Source organism: Leuresthes tenuis, unplaced genomic scaffold (genome assembly GCF_036924035.1).
Source record: "Leuresthes tenuis unplaced genomic scaffold, fLeuTen1.0.hap1 SCAF_8, whole genome shotgun sequence".
NCBI classification, from domain to species: domain Eukaryota; kingdom Metazoa; phylum Chordata; class Actinopteri; order Atheriniformes; family Atherinopsidae; genus Leuresthes; species Leuresthes tenuis.
The window spans coordinates 21,573,039-21,589,856 of record NW_027325362.1 but is presented as its reverse complement, the minus strand read 5'-3'; the positions used below and the strand labels follow the sequence as shown (position 1 = coordinate 21,589,856).

The 16,818-nt window shown below is 40.9% G+C and overlaps 1 protein-coding gene across 1 annotated transcript in view; it reads right to left on the bottom strand.

The window, feature by feature from the left end:
* The window catches only part of vwc2 (von Willebrand factor C domain containing 2), a 28,140-nt gene that overhangs the window by 10,691 nt on the left and 631 nt on the right, over window positions 1-16,818 (bottom strand). Inside the window, exons 2-3 of the mRNA XM_072391396.1 lie at window positions 7,914-8,643; window positions 6,372-6,501 (exon numbers count right to left, since the gene is read on the bottom strand). Coding sequence (XP_072247497.1) covers window positions 6,372-6,501; window positions 7,914-8,564 — 781 coding nt within the window. The 5' untranslated portion in view covers window positions 8,565-8,643. The remainder of the gene's footprint in view (window positions 1-6,371; window positions 6,502-7,913; window positions 8,644-16,818) is intronic.

Below are 16,818 nucleotides of genomic sequence, written 5' to 3'. Positions count from 1 at the left end.
TTCCAGTGGGAAGGCTATGATATGAGCGTTAGCTTTATCATGATGTAGAGTAAAACAGTGCATTAGAATGTCATCTGCAACAGCCACAGCATGGAAGCTAATGTGGGTAGTTGGAATGAAGGTTGCAGCTCTGTCAAGCTGTTGTGTTTGCCAATCTCATCTAGTGTTTCTCATCTTTAAATTCTCTCCTCTAACGGAAAGAAAACAAATGACATCTTACATACATTCAAGGGACATTCTTTTAAATTGAATTATAGGCTATATGTAGTCATGGTGCATAATTAAGACACTGTTTTTATAAACTGAGTTATTAAAAAGGAAATGAACACTTTCGCTATCTCGTTCCAACTTTGCAAGAGAAACTATTTCAGTTGACAAAGTGCCTGGGCACATGGCACAAGTATGAAGCCTGCTTTTGCTAAATGGAATCTATCTTCAACAAAATGTGCCCATATGGCGTTTCTTCATGCAGGCAGATATGGCCAATAATTATATTGAAACAATATGCAGCATCTTATGAAAGAAACTGCATGTAAAAGATAAAAATGCCATCAATGGCGGTACAAGGTCATGTTGTAATAATGTATTTCAGCCCTAATCCTGATCTTTTTTTAACTCTAATTAAGTCATATTTTTACCTAAACCCCAACAGGAAATGACAAAATACTTTAGTAAAATGTTGTTTTGTTACTGACAAAATATACGTTGGTCTCGATTTCACGTCACACAAAGGTCCAAGATTGAAAGGGCAGCGATTTGTTGTTCCATCAACCAACCCTCCTGTCTCTGTGAGGACTTTGTGGCTTCTTAAATGGAAATCTTTGATTGACATCTGCTCTGATGTGGAAATGCTCGTCAGAGTCATACTTCCCTTCTGCTGCTTGTTGTGGTGATTTTTTTTCAAGCAGAGCTGGGCTGGAGGTTATGAACAAATAAGCTATATGCGCATTTCAGTTATAAATCAATGGGACATTTGCCACAGTTATTGAAAGACTATGGCTAGAGCTGATATAAACAAAAGCAAAACCAGGTAAGATATTGTGTTACAGATGCAGCTGATAAATTAAGCTAAAAATTCAACTAATCCTCTAAGTGCTTCTCAAGGATATTCATTTAGTTTAGTATTTAGTTTATGGTTCCACTGGACCACTTTCATCATGATGCTATTTCTCCAAAGTCTCCATCCCATGAGGTTTCTTTCACCTTCTTGGGAAATTCATTTGATCCAATTATAAACAAAGAGTCAAAAAATGGTCAACATGATTTTTCTGTCTGTTAGGAGCCTTCCAATCTCAAAGATGTGGATGTCATAACAGCAGGGGAATTAAAAAAGTGCATAAAAACTTGTTTGTAACTATGAAAGCAGTCTGATTGATGTGATGATGAATCAAACTTTCGTTGGTCTTGGAATAAAAGGTATGAATAACCAAACAATTTTTGTAGAATTTTAAAAAAGCTTTTCAAATTAGCAATCATTATTTTAAACTCTTTATCATTTGCTGCCCGTTTACGTGATCTTCAGCCATAAGGAGACTGTAGGTCGAATAAAAATTTACTAGAAATTGTAATCTGGCAACAAAGAATAGCAACATTAACTAAGGGGTATAGCATTATTTTTGCATCCACTGTGTGGCATAAGGGCTGTCACAATATATGACTTTCACAACACACAATCATCATGGGAAAAAGCATCGACATAATAATATCACATTAACAGAAAACTTCAACATAAAGTTTTCTCACTGATTTATCTTTGTCTTTTGTGTCTTTTAAGTGTTTAAAAGGCGATACTGAAGACTAATATATTGTAAATAAGAAGGTCTTAAAGAAAACTGTACAAAAAATATCTGCAGTCAGGAAAATTTAGATTCTCAAGATCACGATTATCGTTGATACCAGATATCCTTAATTGGGTCGAACGCTATTAGCAACACTACTCATCTCTGTAGACTGTTATGAAGGATCCTTTAAACAGCATCATTTCAATTTCATATCCCTCTGACTCGTGTTTTTTTAGGTCCCTGTATCCTGTATGAATAATGCCTCTCTTGATTTAAATTAGTCTATCCTTCTTGGCAACCAGGCTAACATGTCTTGTGCTGCTCTATTTGAAGTGATTTTGGCTCCAATTCTTACTGTTTATCACACCCCCCTTAAGATTAGTGTTGACCCTAATGTCTGAGTCGTGAAGAGCACCATTTGTTTCCACATGCGTTGCCAAGGTGATACCCAGCAAGAGCAAAGGCAAAGAGGGACGAAGCTGCGGCGGAGGTGCCAATGAGAGACATTTCTTCGGCATTGACTTTTGCTCTGGAACATTCCTCAAAAGCAGATGGATTGTGGAAAAATTTCTGACACTTCCATGTCTTCACCTATGTGTGGAAAACAACACTTCCAACATATTTGAAGCAGAAAAAAACTCCAAGACAGAGAATGTGCTTTCCCTCCTTGACTTGCATTGACATGGAGTTCTCTCCATGAATCAATATTGTTAGATTAAACTTCATGGCAGGGAGCGAATGACAGTCACAAACTTTAGAGGGTATGAAACCATTTAATTGCAATGTGTTCCAGTGCTTGAAGATAATGAGTAAAAAATGATGAGAACCTGACTGCATTCACAGCTGTTCTTTGATATTCATGAACAACTGTCTGGGGTGGATGTTAGCGATACCTCTTACTTTCATCTTCCTCCCCTGGCTCTTTCCAAAGCGTCTCCCTGCATACATGCGACACATCTGAGGCAGGGTGCTCTGCCATAAGCATTGATTTTGCATGCCTGAAAAGGCCAAGATAATGCCCCCGCATAATTGATGTACTTATCAAACATTGAAATATTTCATTGTGATTTATATCAACATAAGAGAAGTTGGTAAGGAGTGAGGATACAAGATGGAATGGATGACTTGCCCCCCCCCCCCCCCCTTTTGTTCAAATCTCCTTCATTTTCAGTGCCTCTTACACTTTTCTCTGTGCATTTTTAAACTCTGACACTATTTCCTTTCCTTTTTGGTGGCGTTACCCATCTGGATGAGTGTTTAATTCTTTCCCGTTAACAAGCTGAGCTTTGATGTGCCGCATTGGAGGCGTCGGAGATCCTTGGAGGGCTTAACATCTGCCCACACTCAAACAACATCTGCAGACAAGACAAACAACAGAACCAGAGGAAGAACTCTCTGATGACCTCTGGTAACCTTATCACGAGTATTTCATCTCACACCGAGTGCTGCATAATCAACAGTGTTGGCGAGATGGGATTCGACAATCAATAGTCCTCTTCGTTTAAATCAAGGCGTCTGCAATACCTGGCAATGAAGCATCATGAATAAAAGAGAATGTGAAACATGATGCATAATCACTTTGATAATGACAGGAGCTAAGGGACGAACAGTGGTATGATTAAGAGTGATGTCTCATTTAGTTCTGTTTCTGTTCAATCAATACGTCCTCTGGTTATCTGATAAGGTATAACCTATGGTATTAATCTTTTCACATGTTAATCATTATGTACTTTATAGTGTCAAGTCTTGTGTGAAATAAAATGCAAATGCAATCATGGGGAAGTTACACCTTCAGAGGAACACCTTTTGTTATTGCCCGACTTACATCTGCATTTTCTCCAGTTGGTAAATGCTGGCCGAGCGTGCCTCTGACTCTTTGTAGGAGAATGTTTACACATCATGCTTACGCTGTAACAACCTGCCAGACACGAATTCACAGCCAGACATATTCACTGTCTGGTAGGTTGTAAAACACATACTGATAGATACCCACCACTCAGCTCAATCAACAGCTCAAGCTCTGCTATCCACAGCTACCCAGAATATGTGAAAACACCAGCAAGAGACAAACAAATCCAGAAGGAATGCCAAATTATTGGCCCCATCCTTAAGAAAAACATAAAGAAATCTCACCTGCTGCAGCTTTAAAAACACAGTAGTTTCACTATTGCAAAAATTGAGTAAAGGCTGCCAAAGGCTATTTCTGCTTCTTCATTAACACAGCTGTGCTTCTGTAGATCACGCTAAAAGAGTGCGAGACTGAGCTAACAGAGGCTGCGTGACGATGTAGGAACAGGCTTCTACTTTTAGCCGAGTGTGCGAGTAAAAGGTAGAAGAGGGCATTCTAGTCATTTACCACTTCACTTCCATATATTTGGGGACTTAGTAAAGACAGGAACACACAGAGCTGCACCAAAATCTCCCAATTCTGCTAATACAACTCGGGGTTATCTTTTTTATTAAATTACAAAGTGGAAGAATATATTTTGGATGACATTACTAATAGACAAACATGTGTTTTCAGTGATGTTGATCTCGTCTTGTCACACTGTGCTGTCTGCCCACATGCGCACTACAGAACAGATCAGGGATTTTCTTTCTTTCTCTCATGGCAACAAAATGCAAAGGCAGGTATGGAAGAATGTCAACAGATTGCCAATTAACAGAGCAACTAGAAACCACTTGAACTGGAAAAGTTATTGCTTAAATAGAGTAAAAACATTTACTGTGTAATGCATTACTCCCATCACTGTTCACTATCACAACTCTGTTCAACATTCTTTGCCTGGTAATAAGTCTGAAGATTTCAAAGTCCAGTTTAAAAGTCACTTATTTAGGAAGCTCCATCAAAGTCGAAGAAATCTTAACAACTGTTTATACAGACGCTCTGTGCCAATCTGTAAAATCAGTGCAATGCTGCTTTAACTACAGAATCCCCAAAGATCACACTAATCCACATATTTCTACAAGGCAGCGTTAGATGGGGTCAGGTCGAAGCATCTCTGACACATCTGCAGAATGGTAATGTGTGGTAATCTTATGGTAATAGGGACTGATGCCATCTTAAAATGGAAAAATCCTTATCGGGTGAATGAGCCCATGGATTTTGTGCGAGTTTTGGAATACAGATGCATGGCTTCTTTGGTCTGCTCCAGTATGTCACTGCCCATCCCGTACCACATCCACACATGTAACATAGACTGGTGGGTCTTTGAATGCAACCCTGGAGATCCACTGGGCATTTCAAAGGAGAAAAGATGGAGAGTTGCCTAAACTCTGTACAAAGCATTTTTCAGCATGATCAATATGTGCATATGTAACCCCAAAAAAAAAAAGGCGTGCAGCATAAAAATGAGAACAAAAGACCAATGTGTATTCCCCAAGATTACAGCAGGCAAATATTAATAGAGTGAGTAATGCACCATGACTACCAATTTTTTTCCAACCTGTTATCATCAGGCTTTCAATTTGGAATGAGCAACCTTTGATTAATAACTAGTCGTGAGCTTTCATTACATGCAAATGCTTATCTTTCACGAGTTGAAAATGAATTATCCTAATGTGATATTTTGGGTATAATTAAAATCAACTGAGCAGATGGTTTTCGTGTCCTGAAAAAAAACACAATTAGTGGGTATTTTGTTTATTTGATCAACTTTGTTTCTACTGTCGATAAGGCTCTCCAAAAACACTGGAGTATAAGAGACTGAAGTCTGTGATTGATACTTTCTTCGATTCATCTTCTATTGTATAAAAGTTTCAACAGAAAGCATGAAAAAGAAAATGTGTTGCTTACAGTTTTACTCAAAAAATGCCATAAGCAGCTCTGTCATCCAGTAAGCGGCTCTGACAGACCAAGCAGTTTCACGTGGAGCGTTTTTTTTTTTTTTTCTTCCTCATGCAAATTGCTTTCTCTTGTTAATATCAGACAGCCTGCACCACTTTAAGATTCCAAGACTGAGATGCATATCGCAAGTCATCATTCTTTTTGCTGAAGGAAGCAGTGTTGCTGACATTGCCATGTTGCATTAAACTCACATCAAGAAAAACAGGGGGACATAATCTAGGACGCGCTGTCGGGAAACATCCGAAACAACTTCAGTTAATCGACTCTGAGATGCAGAATTCCTCCTTCTCAGATGGACCAAAGCTCTCTGACCAACGGGATCATGAAGTTAAAAGGAAAAAAAATAGGTAAATGAAAGTAAAGATAAAAGAGCACAAAACTGACTGAAAATGACACATGAGCTGATTGTTTAGACAAAAGCAAAAACAGGCCACGGCTCACATTACATCAACCGTATTTTTGTGTTAAACAAATCTAACCTGAAACGGCAAGATACTGCACACACCGCAGTGCAGCATGCTGCATGCTTTGTGTCAGCAGAATGAATGTTGTGCTACCTTGCCCTCATTACTTTAGTTGAGGTGCCCTTAAGCAAAAGCGTCTGCAACTATTTTGCTCTGTTGGAGCTACCCAGCAGCCCCAACTAGGAGGCTTGTTGTGTTGGAATCAAGTGTTTGCCACAGCTTTGTTGAGAAAAAAAATACATATATATATATATTCATATATCTCGCCTCCACGCTCACCGCTCTTGCAGATGGGACAGCACTGATCCGGCTCATACTCTGGGTCCACACACTCCGTCTGAGGGCAGGCTGCTACAGAACACAACACCTCTCCACTGGGCTCGCACCGGCACTTCTCACATGGAGACACCTTGATAATGGAGAGCATAGAGCAATAATCAACACCCCTATGAACAGTTCACACATAGAAACAAACAAACAAACAGGGAAAGTGTTTCCCTCTTAATAAATTTCTTTCTATCCTCGTCTCTCGCTCCTTGTTTGTTGCAGTCTCTGTTTTGCAGCTGTTAAGCCTTTCCAGGAGTATCTCCGTCTCTCAGACACGCACAAATGCACGCACACAATGCTCAATACACTACTCCTGAATGCCTAGCTTGTTTAGGAGAGTGTGTGTTCAGTGTCATTTATAGGGAGGTTGCAGCTCTCTAAATTTATTTGCCAATGAGCACCTCGTTTCAGATTGGGCAGAGTCTGGGCAGAGAATTGAACTCCACTATTCTATCAGAAGATAAGGAGGAATCAATAAGAATGGGAAACAAACCAAAGATGCTTCCAATTTTCTCGATGCGTGAGCAGAGTTAGAAATGACATGGCTGTCCATGCGTTCTTGCACTCAAAATAGACCAAACGTGGGGCATAGACTGGGACAAACAGTGTACGATATGATTTATATTCAGTGCCTACAACGCCAGTTTCATTTTGCAGCTGCTTCTATAAAGTCGGACACTTCCAGTCTTGACAAAGGAGCAAAAGGTCCATTCTGCCAGCCTTGCTGTGGATTGCAGAGGCTTGCACCTCCGCATGGCACTCCACAGTGAAAAATGGAGTGAGGTAGCACTTAGCACAATGTCCCAGAATATAGCAATCAACCATAAAAAACCCGACTGTTGCTTAGTTTCAAAGCACCACCCCTCCACACAGCTCAAAGGCTAACGTATGCTGGTTGTGGAAGTACAGCCCTCTGTAGAATTCCCCCAGCACTCAGTTAACAAAGAGCTGTCGGCAACACTGAGTTAAAGGAAGAAGTCCCATATTAGCCTCAACCTTTCAGTAAGAGGCGACATGCATAAAATGGAGCATTAAAGTGCCATTAAATGCATGGCCTCATCAGAGACGAGGTGCAATCCTGACTCAAGCCTTTCAAATCAGTGTTAGAAGATAAAAGAGTACAGACCTCACTGATGTATCTTTGTGTCTTTCCCCAAACGCCCACATGCAGCGGTGTGATCTGCAGAGTTGTACCATTACTGTAACTGTATCTCTGCATATCAACAAAGTGAATAGGAAAACTGGAGTCTGCTGAAGCTGCATGGCAAAATTCAGCCTCCGGTAATAGTCTGCCGTTGTGCGAGGAAAAAAGATAAGTGCTGACCTTTGCCATTATAAATCTGCCTGTGTGCACACTTGCATGCTGCAAGGCAAGGTTACTTGTTTCTGTGTGGTGCTTGTGATAAACTCCATTGATGGTCAGAACTGTTCTGTCAGCACTTCTTTCAAGTTTTCAGCAAGTCAAAAATGAGTGAATGCAGTTAATGGGCTCACCTTAAACTCTTCTAGCGAGGCGTAGATCTTGCCCCGAAACTCGCAGTAGTTCTTCTTCTCCTTGCACAGCGGGCAGCATTGGCTGGTGTCCACTTTAATGCAGCGGGGGTGGACCTTGGGACATTCTGGTTTGGTGCACAGAGGCCCCTCGTCTGTGCAGAGGCAAGGGCATGTTGAAGGGCCCGGGGTGAACTCCTCGCCTATGGCAAACACAAAGCCGCTCTCATCCATGCAGCCTTTCCCTCTGTAGTCAGGGTAGGCATACTCATCAATGGCATCCAGAGAGAGGGTGACGTCACTGGTGGGACCCTCATCTATTTGGTTCAGGCTGTCTTGTTCACTCCATAACTCCTGGGACTTCCCGCCTTTAGATCCTAGTGTTAGGGAGCTGAAGTTTGGCCTGGCACGGTTAGCAGCTGTCCTATTAGGTCCAAAAGCATTGATTTCCTCTGGCCGCTGCTGAGCAGCATATTCCAGCGGCTCCTCGGGGGCCTGCTTGTCCTGATGTTTGTCCTCCCTGATTTGGGTCAACACCCTTTCTAGACGATCTCCACTCACTGGTAAGGTCGCTATAGGATTACACAGAGTGCTACTCATCAGGAACCCAAGAACAAAGAGAACTTCTGCTGTCATGGCAACGAAGTGCAGCATCTCTCCCCACCACCAGTGAGGTGGGAAAACACCTTGGCTCACATAACACACTTCACATCTCAGGTGTGAGCCAGTCCATCTGGAAAGAGAAAATTGAACTGGGGTTACATGCTCATGTACTTTATCACTTTTTATCCCAGATGTGGGCTTTGTCTCTTTTGGCCTCTGGGACTGGCCTGCTATAGAGCACTGCTTCATCTCATTCAACAAACATCCCACTGAGTGTAATGCAAGCATGTGGTATCAGTGAATTGGATCATCAGGAAAAGGAGTGGTCACGAGGCTGTGCTAGGAAATCGATGCTGCTTCGCACTGTAACACTTCCCCTGCATCAATCAGTCCCCGCAGTGAAAAGAATAAGAGGAAAATGGCCAGGGAGGGACCCGAGTCTAACGCTGCCACCCGCCTGCGCCTCTCACACAGGATAGACCGGGGATCAATGTGGCTTTTTTTCTTTCTTTTTTTCCATTAATTACAGTCAGCTGAGTAAAAGACGAAATTGATCTGAGAACAGAACATAATGCATGTCTTCAAAGATAAATTCACTATAGCTCTCACAAGTAGTGGTATCAGTTTTTAACATGAAGGCAAATTTGCTCCAGCTTTCGCAAAGAAACTCTGCGAGAAGTCGATATACTGCAGCCAATTCAAGTCAAAATCCCCAGATCAGCTGCGGGGACTGCACAGTTTCAAAAAGCTGTTGTCAATGTTTTTGTTTTTGTCTCCTGCTTAACTTGATTTACTGTGGTGTCTTGCAATTCAAATGCCTGCCATGATGCTTTGCTGTGTCTGGTGGCCTACTTCCATTCATTTCCCTCTCACACAATGTTTGGTGTCGTTGCTGAGCCCAGTTTAAAGGGCCGCGATCATTTTGACACTCACAGTTTGTTTTGAGAAAGGTAACTCTGTATTGACTGACCCAACAATTAACTGGAAAGTCATCTCTGTTCCTGTTTAAGAATAGTTCAACGAATTGATGAATTTGTCAAAAGAGCACGGCTAATTTCAAACAGAGTAATTAGAAGCCTTAAAGGGCAACTGAGCACGAGGTAAACAGAACGCAAACGTAATTAGAGATGTGGTAATTCAGAGAGCACAGATAATGCCCGGATAACAAGCAACGTTAACTCTCTTTGAGTGAAAGTGTCTCCATATGTTTTTAGCCCTCGCGTTTTGATATTCATGAATTCTGCAGTCTGAGGAACAGAGGATGACACTGCTGGCACATCAGCGCTATTTGAGCAGTGTTTTTCTCAGAATTGCCGTGTTTGAGGCAGATTCCTCGGAGCAGCTGTGGAACTGAAAGGAAGCAAGACGAGGCGCATACCGATAACGCTGCTGCAGCTGACAGAGAGAGGGAGAGATGAGGCTGAGGCTCGTTAGTAAAAGGACCTCATTTGTCTTTTCTCAGTCTCACCTCTCCACCTTAACAGCTGTTACTAGGTGTCACTCTGATACTGCTGATGCTAAAGCTGCTCTCGTGCACTCTGCCAGGACTGAGCTCTGGGTGGCCCTCGGGCTGGTTGGCAACAGGGGGCTGACTGGCCACAGCATCACAGTGTGTTAAAGGACAAAGCGGCTGATAGATCTCCGTGTTTCTCATTGTCAACAAATCCCATGAAAAAACAGCCTGATTAATCTCAGTTAATTCTACATCATTCAGTGACTAAGCTTGTTATGCACTGTGTCAAGTCTACTGTTACATTAAGGAACCCCACCCTCTGTACATACTATAAAAGCTGTGGCTGTCTGTGTAACTTTGCTTCTTAATGGCGAAGCTGGTTGTTTACAGCACCTTATTGTGTTGCAAATTCACGTCAAAATGTCAGCCTTAGCGAGCCAACTCAACCACGAAGTGTAACAAGAAGATGCGATGCCTTTTATAATCCTCAGTTGGACTTAAAATATCGAAGCTTGGAAAACAAGGTAGCTGTTGTGCCACAAAAATCAACCTTGTTGATCTCAAATATGAGCTGGATCCTACGGTGACTGTGCCCAGCCATCTGTAGCACCGAGCAGGAGTTTCCGGTTCCACACAGACAGATACGCAATCAAATAATCTTTTCCCTCAGTCGTCCACCTCATGTAACACAGGTAGTTACAGGTCTCCACTTATTGCGGTCTCATACCACCACAACACGAATATTCACTGATAATAGTCCCCAGAAAATACTTACTTCTGTGTGTGTATAATTTGCTCCAAATCATCCGCAAACATTCACATTTTATAAAGAATGCTGCCCACTTAGGGGTTATTGCCCGATTTCATTGTCTCATCACCTGTGCTAATACAACAGCAAGTGTTTTTTAGCACTTTCCCTATGTTATTGTTGTACTAAATAAAGCTAGTCGAAGCTTCTGGGCACATATAAGTATCTGTTTCCTCCGTAAACATAATTTTTCATTTACATTTACATGAATTTGGGAGCAGTTTTTTGAAGGAGGAGTGAATAAACAAAGAGCCTGAGGCGAAAACACGCAGCCATTCATAATGTTTATGAAGTCGTTTTGATGTTAGTGTGGGTGTGAAGAGAAGAATGAATATAGATGATATTACACATCATTAAGTGTACGCTTCCATGTATGTACACAGTGTCATGACTCACTTGTTAATTAATAACACTGTTATTGATTAAAGTTATTCAATTTGTTACTTTGTGTGAATATTAAAAGCTATATATAGAGTTATGTTATAATATGAAGCTTTTGCTCAGAGGGGAAATCTGAACTTGTATAAGGCTCTTTTCCTACAATGGCATTGTTTTTGCTTTATCATACAGCTGTTTCTCTGTTTTAGAGGTGCTATCGTCGTGGTAACAGAGGCAGCAATAAAGCGAAAGTCTAAAGTTAATCAACTCTTTATACTGGCTTGACTCATAACGAGTTGCAACACAATCAGTCAATGATTGAAAACATTTATTGATCATTCAGTGTCACTACTTCACTGCCCGAGCATTGCTCACGAAAATAAGTGTAGAAAGTCTCCTGCTTGACAGCTGCTTGTAACCCATCAAACAACCCCATGTATGGACTTTTTGGCCCATTTAAGCTTATAATTGCCCCTTTTATTAGGGTTTAAAGAACTGCAGACAGGCTACTCTTACAGTATAATCAGATTCAGATCTACTTTATTACTCCCAAGGGGAACTCTTTTTATCTGCAGTGCTCCATTGGAGATGTAAAAAGTAACAATATTGAAATAAAGAATGGAAATGTACACACGGAAAACAATGCAATTATGGAACTATACAGTAATTATTAAAACAGTAATGAATAATAAATAATATCATGAAAAATAGACCAACTAAAAATAGACTAAGTTGTAAAATAGTAAATAAGATAGTGTATATATACTATGTACATTTGTGTATGGGAGGGTGTACATAATAACTATGACTAACCATAATCTAGTTAGCTAGTGCCCGGTTAAAAGAAACTGTCAGAGGGTGGAACTGTAGAGCTTGATAGCAACAGGAAGAAATGATTTCCTGTGCCATTCAGTTGTGCACCATTACATATATTACAGTTAAAGGAAACTGTTGTATAATTCCAGTGTTCGCACATATGAACAGTTCAGTTTGTGAGAGTGGCAGAAATATCACTCTTAAGTGCTTTGAATCATGTTCGGAATCAACATTTTATTGATTTACTTATTTCAATCAGTACTTGATAGGTTGACTAAGTCATTTAAGTGATCGCTCTGGCTTGTTCACCTATCCAAAATGTACAATTTTCATTGTACAAGTTGGAAAATGCAATAAACTGATGCCTTGGGCGCTATGTATGGCAGTATATGTCTTCATTTGAGGTAGTAAGATGGCAACCAAACAAACGAGCTCCTATGTGTGAACATGTTTTAGCGTTAGCATAAGTAAGCCTGGGATTTTTCCAAACAGGCATTTTTTAAATATACATAACAAACACCAGCAGTCGAATTGCATTTCTTTGCATGTAACAGTGACCTTGGTCTATGATTTGAATTTGCTGGCGAGAAAAAGAAAAAAAAAAAAACTATTTTAGCACGGTGTCACCTTTAACATTTACTTTTTTTATACAACAACTAATTCTTTGCAACCTTTGCAAATTAAATTCTCTACCACAGTCACTGTATTTTAATGCCATCTCTACATTTTAATCAAAGCACATCTTTTCTCGATGTCTGTCCCATTAATTTCCCACTACACCCAAATGTCACCGTAATTTGATCACTTCTACAGACTAGACTGGAACGCAACTACAAATATTTCTTTCTTACTGTAGTCCTGTGCTTTGTACATTTTCAAGATGCCCTTGTGGACATTTCTTTTCGCCACTCTTGGCGTAATGGCAAACACTCGTACATTTACAGTGTTGCCATCTTGTAAAAGGTCATGGATTTATCTTTGGCCTACAGCTCTTCGAAGAATTCTTCTCCTTTTCCTTTTTTCCCCCTTTTTATCTTCACTGCTCTGTATTCAACATTTGCAAGGACATTCTGACGTCAAGAGAATCACACAACGAGGGAGAAGTGACTTAAAGACACAATGCAGTCTCCACTACACGTCTCTATGGAATTCTTTAGAAGCTTGTGTTATATATGGACGTGGACTATGACCCAGCCTAATAATGAGTCATCATTTTCTTTAATGAGCTAATATGTTATAAACTGCAACCACAGTTTGGTGGTCTCTCAGGATCAGAACCCGGTGTGGTAACTTTCAGAGTGCACTCACGCTCAGATTGAACAGCGCACGCTGTGATGCCGCAGCCTGGGAGCAGCCATCAATCAGAGGCATATCAGGGTTTACATAAGCCAATATCACTGAGTTCATTCACACTCGTCACCCATTTGAACACCCACTTTGTAGAGAAAAGAAACCGATATGTGAGAGGAAAAACAACGTGCCAATTAACACTTGTCATCTCCAAATAATTATCTCTGGAAAACAAGCACTTTTCCATGCAAGAAAATTAGCATGAGACACCTTTTCAGCCACTCAAAGCAGTGTGGGCATGTGGTTTCATCAGTTTGACAATTGATTCTGCGAGGATTCAAAATACTTAACTTGTACAGGCAAATATCAAGAAACGTAACGTGCAAACATTGTCTGCACAAAAGTCAAATCTGAACAACTAAGAATACTACATTAGTTTCTTGTAAATCCTAAAAGATGCTGTTTGTGTCAAACTATAACAGACTGCAGCTCAACAATGTTGGAAAAACTTTGAAGAGAATAATCAAACATGTATGATAATAACTCCACTTAAACCCGAACCTCCACCGGTCTTTACTGCTGTGTCTAATTCTGATTTTAAGTATACCTTTGATTAATAATAAATGATGCAAGTAGAAAGCGTGAGCCCTGTAAACCAGCAAAAACAATGCGCTGTACGTCTTAAAAAACACATCACTGAAACATCTCTGACCACACTGTTAGAGGCTGACGACTGAGTCGCACAACAGTTTAAAGGAACGGAGTTCAGCTTTGTAATGTCTGCATCATTGAGCCAGCTGGTACCTTAGACCAGGGATGTGAAGGTTGTCAGTTAAAGCCTCAGTCAAACAACAGGAGGCTCTCTGCTGGAAACCAAGCTGAAGAGGGAGCAGAAACCAATGCATCCCTGCAGGGTCACCAGAAACCAATGCTGCAGATGTGTAAGCTAATATGAATATTTAGGCAAACTAAATGAAATTTTGTCTTAGTGGATGACCCATGTATCACACTGAATATTAAAGTTATGCAATCTGTTGTTATACGGTTTATAGACAGTCATTTTTCTTTTTTGTCAGCTTCATTAAATGCACATTTCAAGTTTCCACCATTTTTAATTCCGTTTTGCACTCTGCCTAACCACAACTAAATGAGCAGTATGTCAACAGAGATTAATGTTTCTGGGGAAAACTAAATAAATGGCTTATTTGTGAATGAACTAGGTGAAACGGGCCCCAAAATAATACCTCCATTCTTCTCTATGAAGACAGGAGAGAGGTATGAGCTATAAATGACCCACAGTGGAGAAACCTCATCAGAACAGGACTTCCTCCAAATATTTTACCCTCCTCCTAAAACATAACCTGTTCTGACTTTAAGAAGCTTTCCCTTTTATTTCTCTGCACACCTAACATCAACAATCATACATACAGTAGATGCTAGAATAGTGATTATGCAGCTTGAAGGGAAATCATAATTATTCAAAAAGTTGCATTTTGTAATTTTGCTCCAGCATTAACATTGCAAATTTAAATGCTGCCAATCCCTGTGCCATTATTTTTGAGAACTGACAATGTTTCCACTCTCCACTGACATTTAAATGTCTCTGCTTCTAGCACTAGACTGGATGAACTCAACATTAGTCCCGATGTTTGGCAGCAGAGCAGCTCATTCATTACCGTCAGTGTTGCTATGATTCCCTCCGTCAAAGGCCAAAGTTCCCTTTACAGCTAAGGCTCCTGACCAGAGCCGGTAAGACCACTCAAGTGTGGCAACAATGTTTAATCAAGCAGCGATTCAACCTAGCTGTTAGGTCATCCTTCAGTGGTGCTCACCATCGCATTGATGTATGACTCATAAATTGTTGTCATTCTTATCACACAGCAGAATGAATATGGACGATAAGTCTCGACACAACAGTCTGAGATCTTGCTTTGAGTTCAGCTTTGCCTTGACTAACCGGCTGCTATTATTCATATAAATTGAACTGGCAAGGCTTCAATAACACAAGCGGCAGCAGTCAAGTAGAGTTAACTCTGACCTCCCTGCTGCTTTCGTCTCTAATGTCACTCAGAGAGGTTTCTTCCAGGGGGGTTGATAGATCTTACGCTGGCACGATAATGCTGTAAATAGGGACAAATGCACCTTGAGATCGCTCTAATCTCCAGGAATTTTCCATACCTAAACATAAATGTTTCCACCCGTTTGTTTGTTTCTAATCGCCCGTTTAGTCTTGATTTAGAGCGGATTTTAAAAGAAAAAAAACGCCAATTTGTGAACGCAATCTAACAGAGAATCTCATGGTGAAAGGAAATGACAACAGCGTCTCTTCTTATTCGATGTCTGCTTCGTGTCAAGACTGCACCCGGTTTAAATCCGACAATGAGCCTGAGCAAAAGTCACATTCACATTCATTTTGCAAAGTAAAACTCCAAAGCAAATGCCCTTTTGCTAAACCTGAGTACATGTCATTGAGAGGGAAACCATCTCCCTCGGGGCTGGAATTAACTCAGAAAGACAAATATGCCCTCACCGGTTTGTGCAGTTCATTTACTGCACATTACAGATTCTCCAACTCCCATTGTGCCAACATCCCCACATGCCATCCATGACGCGAGGGGAAGGCAACTATTTACTTTGAGGTCTGCTTCAATTTATGACAAAGCAAATCACAGCGGACAAGATGTGAAACGTTCAGACAGCGGTGGCTCGTGGGGTTGGAGCTGACAAGGCTGCGATGAAGCGATGAAATAATGATGTTTTAAAACTCCTCTTTATTCAGAAAAACAGTGTTAAGTGACGAAACCCAGTTTGAGTGTTAAGGGACACGAAGATGGGATCCAAGAGTATTAAGCCATCTGCCAGTGAGTAACGAACGCTGCAGGGCTGTCTAATTGAATTTTATCCTCCGACTGTAAATCTTGCGAGTGACCCAAATCAGGAGAAACTTCTCCCAAACATGCGATGAAAAACCAACAGGGCTTTGCAAAACTGTCATAATGTCTTAGGATTACGTGCAGGAGAACAAGGTGAGTATCTGCCCATGCACAAAGCCTGCCAAGAAAAGTCCAAGGCGGGAAACATACGAGGGAGAATATTTGCATGTTTTTTCCCCCCCACCGCTCACTCCTCAAAATGAACAAAGAGAGGCGAGGACGTGATAATGAGAGACAGGTAAGTGCCTGTTTGGCTCTTGCCGGAGCTGGAGTGACATTCAGATAAAGATGCCAATAGATCTCCCATCTGTGATCCTATTGTTGCGGCATTCCCTGAAAATAAGCAGCTACTTCTTTACAAAAAGAACAGACGAGAGAGCGAGAGGGACCTGGGGATCATGCAATCACCTACTTTGTTGTGAATTTATTAACCATTGGGCAGGTTGTACCGTGGCTCCGGCGGTCAGAGCAGAGGCTGCGTTCAGTGGATGCTGCATCCTGAAGTGTTTAAGTAGGCAAAGCATTCATGTGACAATGAAAATCTCTGATGCTTCCCATGTACATATATACATACAGAAATATATGTATATATGTAGATAAATAGATAGCTGGAAAGATAGATAGATA